Source organism: Oryzias latipes, chromosome 18 (genome assembly GCF_053564925.1).
Source record: "Oryzias latipes strain Hd-rR chromosome 18, Olatipes_Hd-rR_3.1".
In the NCBI taxonomy this organism is placed as follows: domain Eukaryota; kingdom Metazoa; phylum Chordata; class Actinopteri; order Beloniformes; family Adrianichthyidae; genus Oryzias; species Oryzias latipes.
The window spans coordinates 31,617,162-31,637,383 of record NC_136254.1 but is presented as its reverse complement, the minus strand read 5'-3'; the positions used below and the strand labels follow the sequence as shown (position 1 = coordinate 31,637,383).

Here is a 20,222-nt window from a genome sequence, read left to right as displayed (position 1 = left end):
TGTTGTGACCATTGAATTTTTCCATGATGTACGTAATTCATAGTTTCTTGCGTTTCCTGTTCGTCGATGTGCGCACATGTCTGTCGAGGGTTTTAGCCGACGGGTCTTTACGTCACTATTGAATGTTCTTGTTGCTGCCGCAGATAATAGAAAGTTACCTAATATAATCTAAGTCGGTTTATAGCTGTTCCGAGTTTTTGGTCGGTTGAGAATTACGCAGTTCACGTGTGTTTACGTACCTTATACACAGTTATCACGTTAATCTTACGCAATTTTGCGTAAATAAGGGCAAGATACTAACACAATCTACGACCACGTATTTCAAACGGCTTTTTCACGCATTTACCACCGATGCATAACTTTTCTATCGCGTATACGGCGCATTAAATCACATTCAAATTACATACTTGACACACAAATCGCTAATGAATTGCATGTAATCCACACACGGTTCATCTTCTTCGTTGGTTTACGTTCTCTTCTCATGGTGGATCTGTACTTCTTCCACAGTTTTAACGGGGTTCATTCGGGATACATATGTGAAAATTTCACTTATAGACCACAAATTGTCTTACTTTTTCTCACGTTTACCAAAAAGTACGTTGTGGCTGTGTGACACGTCCTTAAAGGAAACCCTAGATGTATTTGCATAATGTTTCCTGTTATTTCAGTAGAAAATCCTTTAAAATACTTTTCTCAAACACAGAACATCTACAGGTACTGACTGTAAGTAGGTTTAGATGTGCATAGAAAATGGTAAAAAATGGAATAAAAGCTTCCAGGTTGAGCTCCAGTGAGTTTTTACCTGAAATGGAGACAGAAAATTGAGAAAAAATCACTCTGTGACCCAGAAACGGCTCTTCACAGAATAACATTCAACACTGCAAGTGACTTCAGGTGCACTTTCCTCCCACCTGTCCTTTAATTTACCTCCTCGGGTGTCGGTGACGCCGCTAGAACAGCTGGAAACAAGCATCTGTGCAGACTCCTGTTCTCCCCCCTGGTATCAGTGTTCAACGAGTGTGACCAGCGACATTCTGATGGCAAATGGCCTCCATTTCCAGAGTTTCTACTGCATTCTCACTAAAGTACCAATCAGAGATGAACCATCATGTTTTTACGACGGCTTATAAAACACTGATTTTGTATTTAATTCTCAGTCGGACTCTGAAACGCGTTGGTATCCGTCTTTGTTTCCCGCTGTTGTGAAGTGAATCCCACGCTGAGCTGGAAGATGTAAAACATTCACAGCACCTCGTCCGTCTTCACACAGAATAAACATTATATACGGAGCAGTAAGTCACGCTGATGAGGACTTAAACAAACACACCAATGAGCAAACAAGACGGAGGTTCACAGGATTACAAGCATTAAGAAGAGCAGAAGCACAAATGATGTGGATTAGCGTTTGGCGCCGCTCTGTTTGCTGGGTTCTTGCGTCCAACCATAAATCTGTCATTTGTACTACAGCGAAGAACTGCGATAAACACAAAATACCTTCGTTGGTTCTGCTTCTTCATGTCTTGTTAATGGCGTTGACTTTCAGACCCGCCAACGCCCGCCGCTGCTCTCGACTTGAGCTGATGTGGTTTTCTAGATCAAATGAGTCATTAGTCTTCTTCTTTCTTTCAGGTCGTCCAGATGAATCCCATGACACAGCTGTACTACAAGAAGGTGAGTGAAAATGGACACACCCTTTTTTATCCCATGCTCTTAAAGCTTTACCGGTAATGGGGGGTTGACCCGGTTGACCCTTCTGAGAACCAGCCCATTAATGTATGTACCCTGTTCCCCGTACTCCACCCAAACACACGGGATATCAGTGGGAAGGCCATAATGTCCTGTTTTAAGCCCATCAGGGCTTAGTACAGTACTTTAAATGAGTCAAATGACGCAATCCAAAAAGTATTGTCATCTACAGACAAAAACTAAGGAGGGTATGGGTGCTGTGGGCTTTTGGGCTGGGGGGGTCATAGAAAAGAGCATCTTAACCCTTTAACACTGGAGATGTTGCAGTTGAAGTCTAAATAACGCGCGCTCTTTGACACACCATAACGCTTTGAGCGTTTACGCGATCAACATGGACTGCCGGAGTTTGACCTGGAGAAAAGCTTTTCCCTGTGCCGGAATAAGCGGGTTCAAGGTATTAAGAGCAGTGAGCTGCAGCCTAACTGCACTCGGGAGGCAGTAGCGTTAAGGGCCTTGCCTAAGGGCCCTCTCTGGGTGATGTTCATTGCTCGCCATTGATATGGTAATTGACCCAGTACCCAGTACCATTGTTTATCCGGGAATCGAACCCTGGATTCCTGCATTGTAGCCTCTCACCTTACCAACTGAGCTACCCAGCCGCTTTACAGCGGTGGATCGATTGTTGACAGTGGAACCAAAGCTCCGGTGTTTAAGGGTAGCACAGGTGTGTCTTGCAGTTCCCTTGAGGCTCCTACTCAAAAGGGACATCATGAAAATGGAACGTACCATTGTGTGGTAAGCGAATTGTAAAATATAGGTAAGGCTGATGGACCTTGTTCTGGTGATGCTGTCGTATGACACACCTGTGCCCCACATACTTCACCTGTACTTACCTCTATGTGTTGTGTAAATGTTCACTACCCAGCCTGCCTGTAAAAAGAACGTGCATGAACATTTTAACTTTACAGGTTCACTGAAGTGTCTACAACTTTAATAATTCGTGCAGTCCACCTTCATGCCCCGAACAGGTTTTGACCATTTTTCACCCAACTTTTGGCGAGAATCTGATTTTTTTTTCAGTTAAAGACCTCAATGAATTTTTTTGAGCAAAAATCATAATCTTGTGGGAAAGCAAACCGGAGAATCTCTTTAGGACAAACCAGCAAAAGGGTTTGTCCTAAAGGGACTCATGCATTTATTCTGTCTGTTGGTCCCACAGGCGACGTACTCGCCGTACCGCGACCGCATCCCGCTGCAGATCGTGCGGGCGGAGGTGGAGCTTTCTGCAGAGGAGCGGGCCTACCTCACTGCAGTCGAAAAAGGTGAACAAACACACTTTCAACTCACGCTGCTCGTCCAGACTCCTGGTAAATGAGGCTGATAGCTCAGCAGCTGGCCGCTCAGACGGAGGCTGCCGCCCGCTGATGTCGGTCAGGTACATCTCAGCGCGACCAACCACCTGAATCCCCCTTTAACAGGAAACAATTTCATCTTAATAAGCCACCAGGTGGCAGAATGTGGAGGTCTGTGGGGGAATAATACAGGATTTTTGAGAAAGTAGAGCAACGAAAAGGTGGTTTGAGGTTGATTTAACCAGACTAACAAGCAGAATGTTGGGTAGATTCCCGAGTCGTCTATCTACCTTCAACACATCACTTTCATTTTGACACGCTTTGGTTGTTCTTTTTGTTGCCTTTGAACCCTTTTTTTCTTGCAAAACTTTAGAAATGAATTTATATTCCATGTAGAAATGTAATAAATGTCAATGTAGTGAATAAATGAATCAATTTAAACCCCTCCCTCACAATGTATAGTAAAAAAAAAACCATCACTGCGGGTTTTTCCTGTGATTGGTTCAGCTCAAACTCACCATAGAATCTGCAGTAAGAAGGCTGGAAAAGAGGCAGTGAAGAAAACAGTCCTGAAGCCTAAAACCAGAAAGTCGAACCTTCATTTTGTTCAGTACTTTACACAAATGCTGCACGGTGGTGTAGTGGTTAGCACTTTTGCCTTACGCCAAGAAGGCCCGGGCTGGGGTCTTTCTGTGTGGAGAAGTGTGGGTTTCCTCCCACAGACCTAAAACATGCTTCATAGATTATTTGGGGACTCTAAAACCTCGTTCCCACTGAGCGGTCCGGTCCAGTTTAGAACGGTCCAGGCATTTCAGGTGAGCTGGACCGTCACGGCGCATGTGGGGGAAGCTAACCAAAACAATAATGGAGGTAATCGCTTTCTTTCCGCTTGGCTTTTGGTTCTTCATGTAAACAAACCATTTAATGTAATACAAGAGAAGACTGTGGGCGTTGAAGAACACAGACACTTTCTTTTGTCGTAACGACCTTCAGCCAATTAGCAGGTTTTAACAGTAGCTCCACCCTAATCAGTCCATTCCATTTTTTTATTGACCTACAACCAACAGGAGCCCAAAAATGGTACGGTTCGGTCAGGCTTAAGGGGACCATTTTCTAATGGAAACGCTCAAAATACCGGACTGGACCGGACCATACCGCTGCGTGGAAACAAGGCCCAAGTTGTGTGCATGTGACTCTGCGTGTGTGCATGTGACTCTGCGTGTGTGCGTGCGTGTGCATGTGACTCTGCGTTTGAGCATGTGTGATTTTATGGTCCTGCAACTGACTGGCAACCTGTTCAGGGTTTATCTCGCCTTCACCCAACAGTACCTGGGATAGGCTCCAGCAACCTCGTGACCCCAAAAGGGATACAACGGGTTCTGAAGACGGAAAAATAGAGAAAAGTAGAACAAATTTTTAAAGTAAAACTACTTATGTCAGGAATTCAAATGTTTTGATAAGCATCTAAAAACTGAAATCACATAGATATGTCAAAGAAATGTATTTTTATGTATAAAGGAAAACGTTGAATTTATTGTGTTCTTTGTTTCTCGCCCACTTTCTAGTAAGAACAAACAAAGGTCTTTAACAAATGTTATTAATTTGTCAGATTTATTTAAAAAAGAAACAGATTCCTAAATAATGAAATAAAATGGAGTTGCATCAATAAACAATTAAATATCCTCAAAATGATCATTTTCTTCACCTCCCCCTCTCCTTTTCAAATTCCTGACTTTTTTATCTTCATTTTGTGTTCCTTTGTATTCTGTTCTTCTTTTTCCTGTTTTTTTTCACACAATAATTTTGTTGTTTTTGTTTGAGTTTTGTGTCAGATGATTTTCTTTCCTTTGATGGCATCAGCTGTATCAGGATAAGAATCATTTCCACTGCGCTTCATCTTAACCTTTATTTTTCCATTTTGCTTGTCAGCTTGCTGTTGACGGGATAGTCCATTGCTGCAGAGGGACGGGGGAGGATGAAACCATTTCGCATAAGCGGCCTTAGTTTAATAATAATTGCAGTGGAAAATATTTTAGATATGGTGTTGTGTAAGTGCAAATAAAGATTACTGCTTTGCAGATTTTGTCTATCGCAAATTATTTTTAGAACACAACTTCCATGATAAAGGAGATAACTTTGAGTAAAAATGACCACCAATGACTTTTTTGCTTTAATTAAACCTGAAAAATGTGGGGAAAGTGCAGCACCTGCATGTGTTTGTGGTGAAATGACACATATATTATCTTTGATTTTCTCATCAACCGTTCTCCAGGTGACTATGCCGGGGTGAAGCACGCCCTCCGCGAGGCCGAGGTCTACTACAACATGGACGTGAACTGTCTGGACCCGCTGGGTCGCAGCGGGCTCCTCATCGCCATCGAGAACGAGAACCTGGAGATCATGGAGCTCCTGCTGGACCACGGCATCCACACGGGCGACGCCCTGCTGTACGCCATCAGGAAGGAGGTGGTGGGCGCCGTGGAGCTGCTGCTGTCACACAGGAGGCCCAGCGGGGAGAAGCAGGTGGGAGCAAACGCTTCATGTGTCACATCTGTTTGCATTTTCTCGTTGGTTTGTGCGATTTATTTTATTTTTTGTGTTCAGTTTGAAAGCATAATAAGCTTTATCTCCGTTCTCTGTGAAGCTCGGCGCCGCTTTCTGCTGAGGGGCGGAGAGTTGAACAGATTAGCAGACAAGCTGTGAAACAGGATTTGGAGTTGGCCACTGCGTCTGTCTGCCGGCTGCGTCTGTCTGCCGGCTGCGTCTGTCTGCCGGCTGCGTCTGTCTGCCGGCTGCGTCTGTCTGCCGGCTGCGTCTGTCTGCTGGCTGCGTCCGTCTGCGTCTGTCTGCCGGCTGCGTCTGTCTGCTGGCTGCGTCTGTCTGCTGGCTGCGTCCGTCTGCCGGCTGCGTCTGTCTGCTGGCTGCGTCTGTCTGCTGGCTGCGTCCGTCTGCCGGCTGCGTCTGTCTGCTGGCTGCGTCTGTCTGCTGGCTGCGTTTGTCTGCTGGCTGCGTCTGTCTGCTGGCTGCGTCTGTCTGCTGGCTGCGTCTGTCTGCTGGCTGCGTTTGTCTGCTGGCTGCGTCCGTCTGCCGGCTGCGTCTGTCTGCTGGCTGCGTCTGTCTGCTGGGTGCGTTTGTCTGCCGGCTGCGTTCGTCTGCCGGCTGCATTCGCCGTGTATTTGGGAGAACGCGCCACTGGCGGATGTGGACGACAATGCAGGAATGAAAACGAAACTTCCGTGTCACAAGGAAAGGACGATGGAGGGGGGGGGCAGCTTTTCCTATGTGTGCATTTTTGGACTCTGGCTGTGGGGTTCTGAGTCTCCATGGCAACCCAGTCTTGGCTAATGCTGAGGATTGTGGGAAGGATTTTTTTGGGAGCACATCAGAGCTTTATGCTGCAGTTGCTCACGTTCTTTTTGTCCGTTTTCCTTCAGGTTTATTTCTGTAAAGAACTTTGTTCCTCCATGTTCAAAAGTTTGATACAAACAGAGCCTCCATCACATTTAACCATGCGGGGGCTGACCCGTGTGGACGAGGGGAGTGTTTGGGTTGAGGCAGTCCTCCTCTAGCCTCCCCGACTCGGTTGATGAGGAAGTGAGAGACAAACACTTGAACCATTTAATGAAAGCTGTCAAAAGTGGGGTCAAAGTTGTACGGAGTTCCAGCAGAATGCTTTACTGACCAACCAACGAGCGGGCATATTATCAGGCCGCAGAGGCGTTCCCTGTCTGCATGCGCACAAATAGTAAGGGGAGTAAACAATTGGTTCCACGCCCAGCCTGGTGTCAGGACAGGAGGAGCATGCTGATCACTTTATGGCTTCATAGGGTCATGGAGGTGTGGCCTGTGCCCTGATTGTGGGTCCTGTTCCTCATCGTTTCCCTGCGCCTTCGCAGACGCAGCAGGTGCAGGATCACGATGTCCTTGACATTAAAAATAAACGCCGGAGACGATCCTGTCGCTTAAAGAAGTATAAACACCGCTCAGAATTTCATCGCATTTATCGCTGACAGTCTCAAGCAAAGCCTGCCTTCATTAGTATGAACTCCATGGTGTGATTCTGGCTGTGATGGATGGGATGGCTAAACGCTGGGAAGTATAAACCAACCTTAATGGCGCAAAGCCACTTTTCTCCACTTCAGAACCCGCTGGAAAGATCAATTGAAGAGTTACGGTGGTCTTTAGCCCAATTGGCAGATTTTAGTTTTTTCGCTTTTATAAAGAAAATGTGCCGATGGGGTAAGAACTTCTTACTGTTTCTGAGTGCACTGCTTCCCACGGCGGCAGCTCTGGAGGTAAGAGGGACTGAAGGATGAAGAATGTGGGGATTGATGGAAGAAACGATGACGGGGACAAAGGGTTTCAAAGACAGAACACTGGGTGAAAAGAAGAGAAATAGGGAAGACGAGGAGAAGACAGAAGGAGACGCAGAAGAGGAGATGTTTCCTTTGAAGTCTTCAAAAAAACAGGGTGATGTGTGTGGAGTAGAAGTCATGCAGCGGCTGTTTACAGCTGAAAGTCATTTCCTGTGGTTTCATTCAGTCATGTCGTCCATGTCGCTCTGAGAGAGGAGGAAGATGAGCACTAATCTGTGGAAAAATAGGTCAGCCATCATTTTTTCCGCACAAACTTTATCTGGATTTGCTGGTAATTGAATTTTTTGTGCCTTAAAGAAAGTCTGACAGCTGCAGCTCCAGCGCTTCTGTCTCTGCATTCACATGCAGAGACATGCATGTTTCTGAATGAAAGTGCTCTGCCATCGTTCTGACGGTGCAGCATCTGAAAACTAAAGCCAGAGCGGCTCAACTAGAGCAAAGGAGGAGAAAATGGCCAAAAATTGGCCATTTAACAGCATCTTAAATCCACTTTTTTTGGTGTGTCCTCTCTTCAAAGCAGCCGTGATGATTCCTCTGCGTCCTTCATGGAGGCACGTTTCTTCTGTACTTTGCTGCCTGGAGTAAAGCTGCAGTTACAGTAGTCACGAATTAATCAATCGCAGCCAACATCAAGTACCTGACAGTGTGAAAGCCAGCCTAGCAGGCCTCTCCACCACAGCAGGAGACAGGAGGTGCCGGCCAAAAAAGACGGACAGATCAGGACAGTCAGCGGGGGGGGAGGGGGGGGGTGCACAGGTATGAGGAGCAGATGGGAGAAGAAAACAGATCAGAGGATGGAGAGAGGTGAAGAGAAGAGGAGGTGAGGCGCTGGGAGAGACGGGGGGAGAGTGAGAGGGAAGACAGAAACCCTCTTCCACGTTCTCACATGTGCTCCTCTCTCCTCCCGTCCTGGTGTTACCGCCATGCTCATCCACAGTTTCTGCTGCTTTCACGTCTTTTTAGATTTGACAGGACCTTTAATAAACAATGAACTTGTCCACAGTTTTTAATTTAGCACATTTCAATACCTTTAAAATGGGAATGTCTGTTTGCAACTGTTGGATTTAAAGTATTCAGTGTTGAGACTTGTATTAAGGGTGAACAAGAACTGACTTTACCTGTAGAGTGCATCCAGGTCCATTCCTTCATAAGCAGAGGGTGAGTCTCTAAGAGATGGGTCTCAAACTAGAGAGCTAAAAACTTGATGGATGGAGAATGGATGGATGTATGGATAGATAAATAAATACCTCACATGTCAGATAAATGGTTGGATGAATGAATTGATAAAAAGATAAACGCATGAAAGTATGGATGCATTTATAGATGGATGGATGCATAGATGGCTTCCGCGAAGTGCGTTAAAAAGTGATAATGCACACTTCCAAGGCCAATAACCCGCTTTTACCATGGTCACTTACAAAAAAATAAATTGTAACCAGTTTTTAGTCCTTAATTCTTGTTTTTTTCCGATTTGGATCGCTTTTTTCCACAAAAAGCGGACTATTTGTTACGTGGTGCGGCGCCTTGTCACATTACCATGACACCGTTGCCATGACACCGCTGCCGTCAAAGCAATATCTATACGCTGGTCTTTCCGATGGGTTAATAAAGCATCAGTTCAGAGAGAAAGTTCACCTCTTACCGGTTGTTTTTGTCCAGATAATGAAGCTAAAGGTTGTTTTAAAGAAGCTGGCGCAGTGATACAGAAGATTTAAGATATGTGACTGGAACTTCTTTTTGGGGCGTGCGGTTATCACTTTTTAATGCACACCCAGCAGCCAATCAGAATCGAGTATTCACCCGGACCATGGTATAAATATATATAATTTCTACTTGTTAACAAAATACCCTAAAGGTACAAAGAACAGAGCAGGAATGGTGCCACAGTTGTGCTCCTTAGGTTAGGTTTACAGAAACGGTACTCCAGGTTCTGAGAAATTCTTCATGTAAAATAAAGTTTCTGCTTCACTCCAGCATAACTTAGAACCTGCATGTTCTGAGACAGTCATCTTTTCATGGAGTTTGGACCGTGCCTCTCTATTTGAACGGGAATCTGTGGAATCTGACATTCCTCCAGGATCCATCTCATCGGGCTTTCAGTTCTGCTGCTTTTGTCGCTTCGACGTTGCCAGGCAGCCAAAAATAACTCCAGACTGTCTTTTAAATTTTGAAAGGATTAAATATGTAACGTGTCAGTGAGCTGTGGAGGAGCCGAGGCCGTGGGTGGAATTAGTTCATCTGGACAAAGGCACAAACTCGTCTGGGGTCTTTACTTGTCGACCTGAAGCAGAGCATTCATTTGAAAGCTAGGACATCAACGTTTCCAGGAGAAGTTCAGCATCTTCCTGTAGTTGTCAGAAAAATCTAAAGGCTGCTTGAAGTGTTCATGGATTAAAATACTTTCCTGTTTTTTAATCTGTCTGAAATAGGACTGTTTATGTTGCTCGAAGCATAGAACTACCCTAGAATCCTGAACATTTTTTGTCAATAATTTGGAGACACTTCTCCAGCAAAAGAAGGTGGTCTGTGTTTACAAAGACCTTGCAGAGAACAAGATGTTCCATTCTTCATGACGTGCTTCAGTTTTTGAGTTGGATGGCTGCTGAAAGATCCTAGAAATGTGCATTGTGTTGATCCGCCTGCTTTGATCTGTGATTTACTGCTGGGTTTGCAGACAACAAAGCTTTCAATGCTTATTTGAGGATGAGTACAAGTTTTAGGCTGGAAAAAAGGCTTAAACATTAGGACTGTTTCAAAAAAATTGTACATTTATGGAGAAACTTGGCCTTAAAAGGTCGGATCCATGAATCTTTGTTCCATTCTTGCCAGATGAGATTGCTATTTCCTAGACCTAGAGTACCCATGAAAATGGTCTTAAGATTTATTTCATGAGTAGAAAACATAGAGATAGACAGAAAGACAGTGTATGTCTACTTTATTCATTTTAACTTGCAAATTTGAAGAAAAGACAATAATAAAACACAAATCAAGTAGAAACAATAAAAAAACAGAGTATAAAGTGAGGTTCAGAGATGTGTATGAAAATGTCTACTTAAAGTGAGCAGACTATAGCAGGGTTGGGCAACATTCCGGCTTGTTTTCCAACGTTCCCTGCTCTGGCATGATCTGAATGGCTGGACAGACCTGAATCAGGTAATCAGTCATGACTGAGCGGGGCTTGGATAATCGTGGAAACACACCGGTCCTCAAGGCCTGGATATGCCCGTCCCTGATAGTCACCAGACCACCCAGAGAAAAAAGAACACACACAAAGAACCCAACCGACATTAGAACCAGGGCCTTCCCGCTATAAAGCAAAGGTGCTACGCCACCGTGCATCCCCAGACAGTTTATAAACAACAAAAAGGGTCAAGTCCCCCTTAGAGCGCTTCTATCAATGCTGACTGATCCCACCAACTCCTCTACTCGCAGTTTGTTCTTGTTTTTCTGGGGGGTTTGTTTTGAACACTTTGTGAGTCTTACTCTACAAAAATCCCTTTGACTGGCCTGACTTTGTACTGCTTTGGTGGCAAAGCCCATTAAAAGTGTCAGAGACTTTCCTGAGAGTCCACAGTCGGAGTGGAGGAAAGCTTTTCTCTGACTGGGACTCTTTGGTTGCCATTGATTCCTCTCACATTCTCTGAAGCTGCTGCAGGTTTGATGGTGTGCATCAATGGGGACCTTTTAAGGGGGGTGGGGTTCTGAATAAGTCTTCTTTCTGGGACCAAGATAAGTCTTTTGTTGATCCATTGCATTAATTTAACCAGTTAGTGACTGTAATTAGAGTCATGATTTTGGTTTGGATGCTTAAGCTGTGACTTTTTTTTGGTTTCCTGTCCGTCAGTTGGAGGGCCACTAAGACTTACCCCCATGAAGCATCACTGAATACATCCATTCAATGGGGTTTTGCATTTGGTTTTTCTTCAGGTCCCCTCCCTGATGATGGACAGTCAGTTTTCAGAGTTCACGCCGGACATCACTCCCATCATGCTTGCTGCTCACACCAACAATTACGAGATCATCAAGCTGCTGGTCCAGAGAAAGGTGACATCAATGCTGCGTCGCAGAATTTGATTGCTAAAACGACGTCTTGATCACAAACGTGGTTTTTCTGTTTATCCGTTTAGGTCACCATCCCGAGGCCTCACCAAATACGATGCGACTGTGTCGAGTGTGTGTCCAGTTCAGAGGTGAGTTCACATGGAAGATGATTTTTTTCTGCATTTAAAAAAACAAACAAATTCAGAAGACCACGTCTACGACTCGTTTAGCTTCCACACAGCCGGGTTCACCTGTGTCACCTTGTTTTTTAAACCCGTAGCCTTGAGTTCCACGTCCATCTGATGATATAAAGCTAAGTTCACACCACCTAAGGCAAAATTTGTTTCCATGACCGTTTCTGGGCTCTACGTACCGAATGCCAGGCCCTTGAAAGCACATTGCAAATTAAACCAAGTCAAACTTTGACCAATCAGGGACTCCAATTTGGTAGTGATGCATGGATGGCGTCCCTTTTTATTTGTGGAATAACCGACCTTTTGAGAATTGATGATGGAGGAGAAATCATTGATTGGAGTTTGTGCCCAGATGGAAATCTACGACACCAAGTCCTTTCGTATATCAGAATAAAGCTGTGAAAGAAAAAGCCTGGAGCAAGACTCACAAAATGTACAACGCTTCGACATTTTACACCAAGACTCTTCTAGCTGTAGGTGGCAGACATGCGCTAGTAAACATTAGAAATAGGAAAAGAAGCAGAAGAAGCCCCTCCCTGCTTGTCCATTGTGGACTAATGGTGTTTGGGTGCGTCCTTGAATGCTCGTCACATGCCCAGCTCCCTCTCAGCGGATTCTGCAAACCGGCCTGTTTGGTGTGAGAACTCCCTGATCAGAAAGGCAGCCACTCAACAAATTCCTCATTTTTTCATCTATACAGAAGGACCGCTGTGGGGCTCTTTTCTGATTATGCAGTTTTTAGCCAAAATCCCCCAAAAACCTGTGCCGTTTTCTAGGACATAGTTTCTGCAGAGCGGCAGGAGTTCATCAGAAACTCACCTCTGGGCTGTGGAGCAGCCCCGCCCTCATTTCACGTCACCCATCTCTGTACATGCTCTCCTGCTAGCTTACAGCCCCTCACGCTCACCATTGTTGTTGTACTGGTTTTGTCAGGTTTAGCATTACCAGCACAGCCAAAATGGCGAGTGATATCAGAGCCATCCAGCCGTCCAGTTCTGGTCCAGATTCCTGCTAAAACAAGGAAAACAAAGACGTTCATGGATCTATAGTCCGGAAGGGGCCTTCAGCTCTAACAGCTCTTATCTGTTTGCTCAGCTGCCGGACGGGACAAGTTACCAATTAATAAATACCGTATTTTCACGACCATAGGGCGCACCGGGTTATGGGGCGTGGTCTCAGTTACGGGGTATTTTTCAATCTTTGACACATACAAAAGGTACACCGGGTGTTGAGGCGCGGGCACGTTAACGCCCCGTTTAGAGCCTCCAGAGTGGGTTAAGAAAAGAACCAGTCTCTGTTCTTTTAGAGGAAACCTTTTTTTCTGTTCTCCCTAACTGAATAACACAAACTGAATGCATGACCACAGACTCACTTGCGCTCAGCGCCTGCCCCCCCCCTCCTTGTTCCTCATGCGGGTGCTTCTGTTTTCTTGCTTCCTACACACGCGCTAGCGATGAGACGGCTTGAGCACACACACAAAAACTCAGTGTGTGCAGCAGGAGCAAATCTGTGTTAGTTTTGATTTATTTTGATTTTTTCAGTCATAAAACAGCATATAAACATCCACCAATCCACGTAGCTGATAGCTGTAGTTTAAACAGGGCTTCAGCCATTTTTGTAAACACCGGGACTTAGCCCCACCCATGGCCACTAAGACTCATGGGAAGTGTTGATTCCCACACCATGAGTTAGGGAGCTGTGAAGAGAAGTGAAATTCACGTTGTTACGGTTTTGTGTGTGTGTTAAGTAGACATGAGTTGTACTGATTTGAACAAGTGTGACCAAAGGACTCTCCTACTCACCCCCCCTCATTGAACCTTTTAGGGGTAGAGATGTATGCGGAACACAGACTTTCTATTACAGTCAGTTAAATGGCAGCTTCACTCTCACCACTGTGCTATGAAAGACTCAATCATACTTCTCGCCCATTTCTCATGCCGCCATAGACGCACCACCTCATGGGGCGCCCCCCTACAGTTTGGAGAACATTTTAGACTTTCAAGTGCGCCTTAAGGTCGTGAAAATACGGTACATAAATGAACACAGAAAGCAGCAGACGGAGAGCAGAAATAGGCCAATGACCAAAGGAGGGACAGAGGGACAGGGTCAGCCAAGACCGTAATCATTGATTCCTCTGCACTCCTTCAGGTCGACAGCCTGCGTCATTCCCGCTCCCGACTCAACATCTACAAGGCTCTGGCCTCGCCGTCCCTCATCGCGCTGTCCAGTGAAGACCCCATCCTCACCGCCTTCAGACTGGGGTGGGAGCTCAAAGAGCTCAGCAAGGTAGGTGGGGGAGTCCATTTAGAGGCAGCTTCTGGTTCACTCGACTTCCAAATCCGTGGAAGGTTTCGAAGCGTTTGATTGGCAGTTTGTGCGTGCGTGCGGGCGTACGTGTGTGTGTGTACATGGGTGAATAGGACTGAAAAAACGCTTTGAGCCTTCTAAGAAGGTAATAAAGCGTTAAGTATTTGCCATTTATTTTGTGTTTGTCTGTTGTTTATTTAGTGTTAAGGTAATGACACGAAGCTGTGCTGAAAAGACAGAGTGTTTGATTTAAAAAAAAAAGTTCTAATTGTTCTTAATTTTTGAGAAAAAGATGGTTACTGATAAGCTTTAGCAGCAGTCCATTAGTTCATGTTTTGCTCTGAGAGCCAAAATGATGGATAGATGTAATACTTTTAAGAAGAATGTGTCAAAGTTTGACTTTCAATCGAATCAAAAAGGAATAAACAATGGATTATCGGCAAATGAATTACTGATTCATATTTGTAGGGTTTATTTTTGGCGGTTGGTGGTCTTTAGATGACCTTTGGGCTGGAAAACCAAAACTCTTATCTTGCAACACTGGCAGAGATGAAATGAGGATTAAATGAAGAAAAATAAAGCGTATCTGAGTGGCTGTAAAAAGAGGAAAAGGCAAACAGAAAGGAAGAATTGTTTTTCCTTCCTTTCAGAAAGACAAGACAGTAAAGGTGCGTGGTCTTTGTGCGAAGCCTCCCTGGTTGAAATGAGAGCATTAGACAGTCAGAGGGTAGTGTGCGTGAGCGTGCACTCACGTACCACGTGCACGTCCCATGCGTGAGGCATTCGGGCGCAGCACTCGTTCAACCCCCGGCGGGTGCATGTCTAAGGCTTTAATGGCCGGTGTTTCGCACGCCGCTCGCTCCAGCAGTCAGAGCAGTTACGACAATAACAAACAGGATCTGCGTCTCTACATTATGCTAACAGGACTCTCAAGGTGAAATAAACATTTCTGACAGGGATTATTAAAGTGAGAACATAATATGCTGCACGGTGGAGCAGTGGTTAGCTCTCCTGCCTCACAGCAAAAAGGCTCCAGGTTCAAGGTTCAAGTCCTGGCTGGGTGACTTGGACCAGAACACCAATAGAGGACCTTTCTGTGTGGAGTTAGCATGTTCTCCCCGTGCATGCGTGGGTTTTCTCCAGGGTCTCCGGCTTCCTCCCTCCGTCCAAAAACATGCTTCATACGTTAATTGGTCAACCTAAATTGTCCCTAGGTGTGAGTGTGAGAGTGAATGGATGTGTGATTGCCGACACTCTACTCTGCGACAGACTGGTGACCTGTCCAGGATGTCCCCTGCCTTCGCCCACAAGTGGCCGGGATAGGCTCCAGCAGCCATATGACCCCGAAAGGGACAAACGGATTAGAAGATGAATGAATGAATGAATGAATGAATGAGTACATAACATGTAGAGCTTATTACCACTCATACTCAAAACCACACCTGGAAAATGTGAAATCAAAGTAGAGTCTTTTTGATGTTTACCTTGGGAATGATGCCACACATTAGTGGATCACGCGCACAGAAACCAACATCCATGTTAATGAAGAATCACACTTAATGCAATTGATTGATCCATTACCAGAGTCTCTGCAGGTAGAAACTATGGATGTTAGGACTTAAGTGTCTTCAACCTCAACAGATTCATAAAAAAAGTAAACTGGAAAGAGTAACTTTAGGTGTACTTTGGCGTGAGAAATCCATCAAATGCGTGAGTCTCACGGCCAATCAGGACAGTTGACAGCCCTGTAGCAATAATAGCGCAGCATATGAACAAGTATTATGCTAACTGTAGCATAAAGAACATGTTAATGAGTCAATTAAACTCTTTATATGACTTTAAATCACTAATTCTTGCAGCCAGGCCCCTCTCCCCATATCACCTTTTGTAAGGATGCAAATGATTTTGCTGTTTCAAAGGTGAAGCAATGGAGTTTAACTCTGTCAGAATCAAAGTTTGTGTGTTTCCTTGCTTATAGCTCCTAAGAAAGTGTTGATCTCCGCCGGATTTCAGGTGGAAAACGAGTTTCGTCAGGAGTACGAGGAGCTTTCTCAGCAGTGCAAACGTTTCGCCAAGGACCTTCTGGATCAGGCCAGAAGTTCAAGAGAGCTGGAGACCATCCTGAACCACAGGGACAGTGACCAGAGCGAGGAGCTGGACCCCCGGCAGTGCCACGACCTGGCCAAGCTCAAGCTGGCCATCAAGTATCACCAAAAAGAGGTAGGACCCGTCCTGAACCGGGGGGGCGTTGAGAGGGGGGGGACATATGGACACCCTTCTGCCTGACAGAAACGAAGGGAAGGAGGCTTCTTCCCCTCTAATGAGAACCGAGTCCACAAATGTGAGGAAGTGCACGGCGCAAAGGAAGTCAGTGGAAGCAGAAAGAGGAAAGGAGGAGGGGTGGAACGATTGCTTCTTAGCAAAAATGAGGGGATACAAAGCCAGCAAACATGGAGGACAGATTTAGTGGGACAGAAAAAGAGGAAAACTGAGAGCTAGGTGGATCAAGCCAGCGGCCGAGAGCAAAGGAGGGGGAGATTTGGCGGAGAAAACCCCCACGGCGATCTCCGTCTTCGCCGTTTCCCTCCGCCTGTCTGTTCCTTCGCCGTTTCCCTCCGCCTGTCTGTTCCGCGGCGTTTCCAGAGGGATGCTGCCAGACAGCTGAAAGCAGAGGCGAAAGGACAGAGCAAAGGGAGGAGATAAGAGATGACAGGAGCCACGCTTAAATGAGCCACGGAGTCAGAAGAGCAGGAAGTGAAGTGCTTTCTGTCCTGAGTGCAGCTGATGACACAGGTAGAGAAAAGCCTCAGGTCTCTGAATAACAGGTCGCCAAGCTTGTCTCCATAAAACTTTGCTTTTTATTTTTTCACCATTTTTATCTTTTTAGACCCTACAGGTCTACACAAAAAACCTTTTACCCCTGTGTCAGGATCCGCTCCGTGTTCAGGTTTCACACTGAATAGTTAGGAATAGTTGTGTTTATTTCATTTCTATTCAAAACACTTTGATAAGAACGACTGCACTGCAGTTTTTCATCCCTTTAGTCAATTCCTCTCATTTTGGTTAAAGTTCCACCCTTCAACTGTCTTCAGCAATCATTCTTGGAGGTTTAATCATGTACGTCATTTTGGGAACCTTGGCCTCAGAAGAATTTCCAATGAAAGGTTGAAAAACATTTTTCAACCTTTCATTGGAAATTTGTAGGGTGAACTATTGGCGTGGAGCAATCCCGCCCCCCTTCCCGGCACAGTTGCCGATAACTCTCCGTTGACATGCTAGCTTACAGCCCCTGACAACATTCTGCCATCCAGTTCTGAACCAGGTACAAGCTCGGATGAGGATCTACGGCATACATGGATCTAGGCGGAGCAGGGAGCTTGTGGCCCGCCAAGCGTGTTTTCTGTATCAAACATACGATTTATTCACAACAATTTGAACAGAAAAATACTCAGAAATTTAATTTTAAGCTTGATAAATTTCCTGAACATGTTAAAAACACCTTTTTCTGTGGGGTGTGTGTTTAAAAAGCCCGTTGATCAACGTTCCTGTTGATGTCCTGTGAAATCTTTTGCTTTTCCACGCCGTACGGTTAAAATAAAAGGAGCCCAGGTGGCGGTCTGCTTTCCGGCCATCCGCCCGCCCCTCCCTGCTGGTCTGTAGAATCGTCTGCAGCTCTGGCGGAGAAGCTCTTTGAGCAAACCTCCAGCCGTGGAAAGTCCTATTTTCCAAAACATCCGGGCGTTCCGGAGCAGAGGAGGAGCGGGAAAGAGGAGGGAACCTTAAATTACGAGAAGGAAAAAGGTTCCCGTGTGTGAGAGGTGGACGCTGTCACATTCTGTTAGAAAAACTCTTTTTAAAATGCAGGTTTTCTTACGATCGTGAGCAGGAATCTATGGTAAAAATGAAGTCTATGCTTCATTTTTTTCTGTTTTTATTCTCACTTTTATGATTGAAACAAGATTCAAAGACAGTTGAAACAAGCCGCTTAGATCTTTTGGAGCTTTTAGCCGTAAACCTGGTAGCTTTTTCCTCAAATTTGCTTGGACGCCGCATGAACTGCACCTCTGGGGTGTGACATCACGCAGCCGCTTGTGTCATCAGCGGCTTACATAACCGTTCGCCTCCTGCTTCTCTTTTTTTTCTCACTCCTCCTGTTACTCGTCACCTTCGCTGTCGCATCTACTCCTCACCTTCACCCCCCCCCCCCCCCCTCCTGACCTCCCCTCCTCCCCATCTGCATGTTTGCCTTCAGTGTCTGTTGTTTTAATGAATGTGTGGAAGGCTGTACTTTCCGTGCCGTGGAGGTCAAAGTGTCACATAGTAAACGCCGCACCGGCGTCATAGCGCTGACAGCGGGCTTTTAGAGGGGATTGTGCGGCGCTCTGACTCATGGTGTTTATGTTTCATTAAACCAAAACAGCTTATATCGTCTCCGTTTGTGCCGTTTCTGCACACGAACTGAATCTGGGTTTAGAAAAACATACGTCCTCCAAATGGACTTTCAGCTCATTATTGAAAAAGTGAAGAGCAATGAAGAGAATCAGAAGATATTTGTTTTGCAGAATTAATTAGGGTCAGGAATGTTGCCTTTTTTATTAAATCAATTATAAATTCATAAAATTGCAGTTCTCTGAGGTTACATAATTTGTTTGACTCGTTTTTGTGCACTCATGGTCTCCGATCACCTTTTCAGAATTTAAAATGTGATTTATTTTGTGTTTTACATTGTGTTAAAAATAAGAAACAGTTCGTGGAACAGTTGGTATCAGGCGTAGAGGTAAAAAAATATACTTTTTGGGGGGGTTGTCTTCTTTATTCTGATTCCTAAGGAAGTTTTATTTTGAAAATCTACACATCTGACTCATTCCTGAGGCATGTCAAGTCGCTTGGTCACGTCACGAAAATACAACATTAAATTTAAATAAATGAAAACGCCCAAGCTAGCAAAGTTAACAAAAAAAAAAATTTTTTAAATGTATTTTTGTCGAAAAGAATCTGTGAGGAAACCTCTCAGCCTTCGACTTCAAAATAAGACAGCCGCATTTAACAAACAAAAACAGGAGTGTTTAATCCAAATATAGTGTTGTTCCCACAGACCATAATAATAATTCAGAATATTTATGAACCAGTTGTGTAATGTTATGAGGATGCTGCTAATAAAGTTGTTGAAACATTAGATTCATGTTTATTGTTGTATTAAAGAATTATAATTATAATACCAGTTTCAATCGCCTTTGGACAAGGCGTTCGACCGCGCCCCCTGTGGTTTCCTGAGGAGGGCGCTCTGGGGTCTGGGGTTCCTTACTGACTGTAAGACCGGAGCAGGAGCTGGGTTCTAGTGAATCGGACCCGTTTCTGGTGGCAGAGCTGCCCTTCAACACTGGTTCTGGTCTTAGTCTCTATAGTCAGACTTTCTAGGCGCTGCCAGGGACCGGAGGGGATCTGGTTTGAGCACCACAGGACTCCCTCTCTGCTCTTTGCAGATGATGTTGTTCTGTTGGCTTCATCAAGCTGGGACCCCCAGCATGCAATGGGGCGGTTTTCGACAGAGTGTCGAGTGCAATTTTACTGGATGAACGACTAGTTTTCTGTCTTTGGAAGAGCAACAATTTTAGGATTTTGAAAAACATTTCAATCATCTGAACTCATTTCTTTCGGGGTCACAGGGTTGCTGGAGCCTATCCCAGCCACTGTTGGGTAAAGGAGGGGTATACCCTTAATGGTTGCCCGGTTTCCTACTTTTTGATTACAAAAGGGTTTCTAGGGTTACGGCAGAGAGTGTGAACGTCTACACACTGCTGTGTTTGTGCAGCACTGTGTGTGAGCGTGTTGTCAGCGTTCTCCTGGCCGATCGATGACAATTGCATCTCAAATATATCGTCTTTCTTCAATCAATGCTCTCCACACTCCTCCTTTTCCTCCTTCACTACTTCATCGTGCATCTTTCCCCCCTGGTTTTTTCTTCTCTCCATCTTCCCATACCTCCACGACTCATTTAGTCGACCCTCCTTCTCTTGTTTCCTTCGCTGGCCTCTCATCCCGTCACCTCTGCTTCCTCGCCCTCTCCCAGCAGAGGCGTTCTTGTTATCGATCCGGCTTTCGACCTCTGATTAAATCAACAGGGACGAAGAAAAGAAGGAGCGTGAAAGTGTGGGAGGAACTTTGGGGTTTGGACTCGGTGGTTCCACCTTAATGGGTGTTTTCGCCTCGCACACAGCCGAGCCAAAGGCCCTATAAACGCCAAATAAATGCTGCGATTGGCT

General features: G+C 45.2%; 1 protein-coding gene across 2 annotated transcripts in view; it reads left to right on the top strand.

Annotated features, from left to right (window-relative positions):
- The window catches only part of trpc5a (transient receptor potential cation channel, subfamily C, member 5a), a 163,626-nt gene that overhangs the window by 47,250 nt on the left and 96,154 nt on the right, over window positions 1–20,222 (top strand). For both annotated transcript variants that reach the window (XM_023948991.2, XM_078935759.1), the window contains exons 2-8: window positions 1,633–1,674; window positions 2,909–3,011; window positions 5,314–5,564; window positions 11,345–11,461; window positions 11,545–11,607; window positions 13,801–13,938; window positions 15,973–16,179. In XM_023948991.2, coding sequence (XP_023804759.1) covers window positions 1,642–1,674; window positions 2,909–3,011; window positions 5,314–5,564; window positions 11,345–11,461; window positions 11,545–11,607; window positions 13,801–13,938; window positions 15,973–16,179 — 912 coding nt within the window. In that variant the 5' untranslated portion in view covers window positions 1,633–1,641. The remainder of the gene's footprint in view (window positions 1–1,632; window positions 1,675–2,908; window positions 3,012–5,313; window positions 5,565–11,344; window positions 11,462–11,544; window positions 11,608–13,800; window positions 13,939–15,972; window positions 16,180–20,222) is intronic.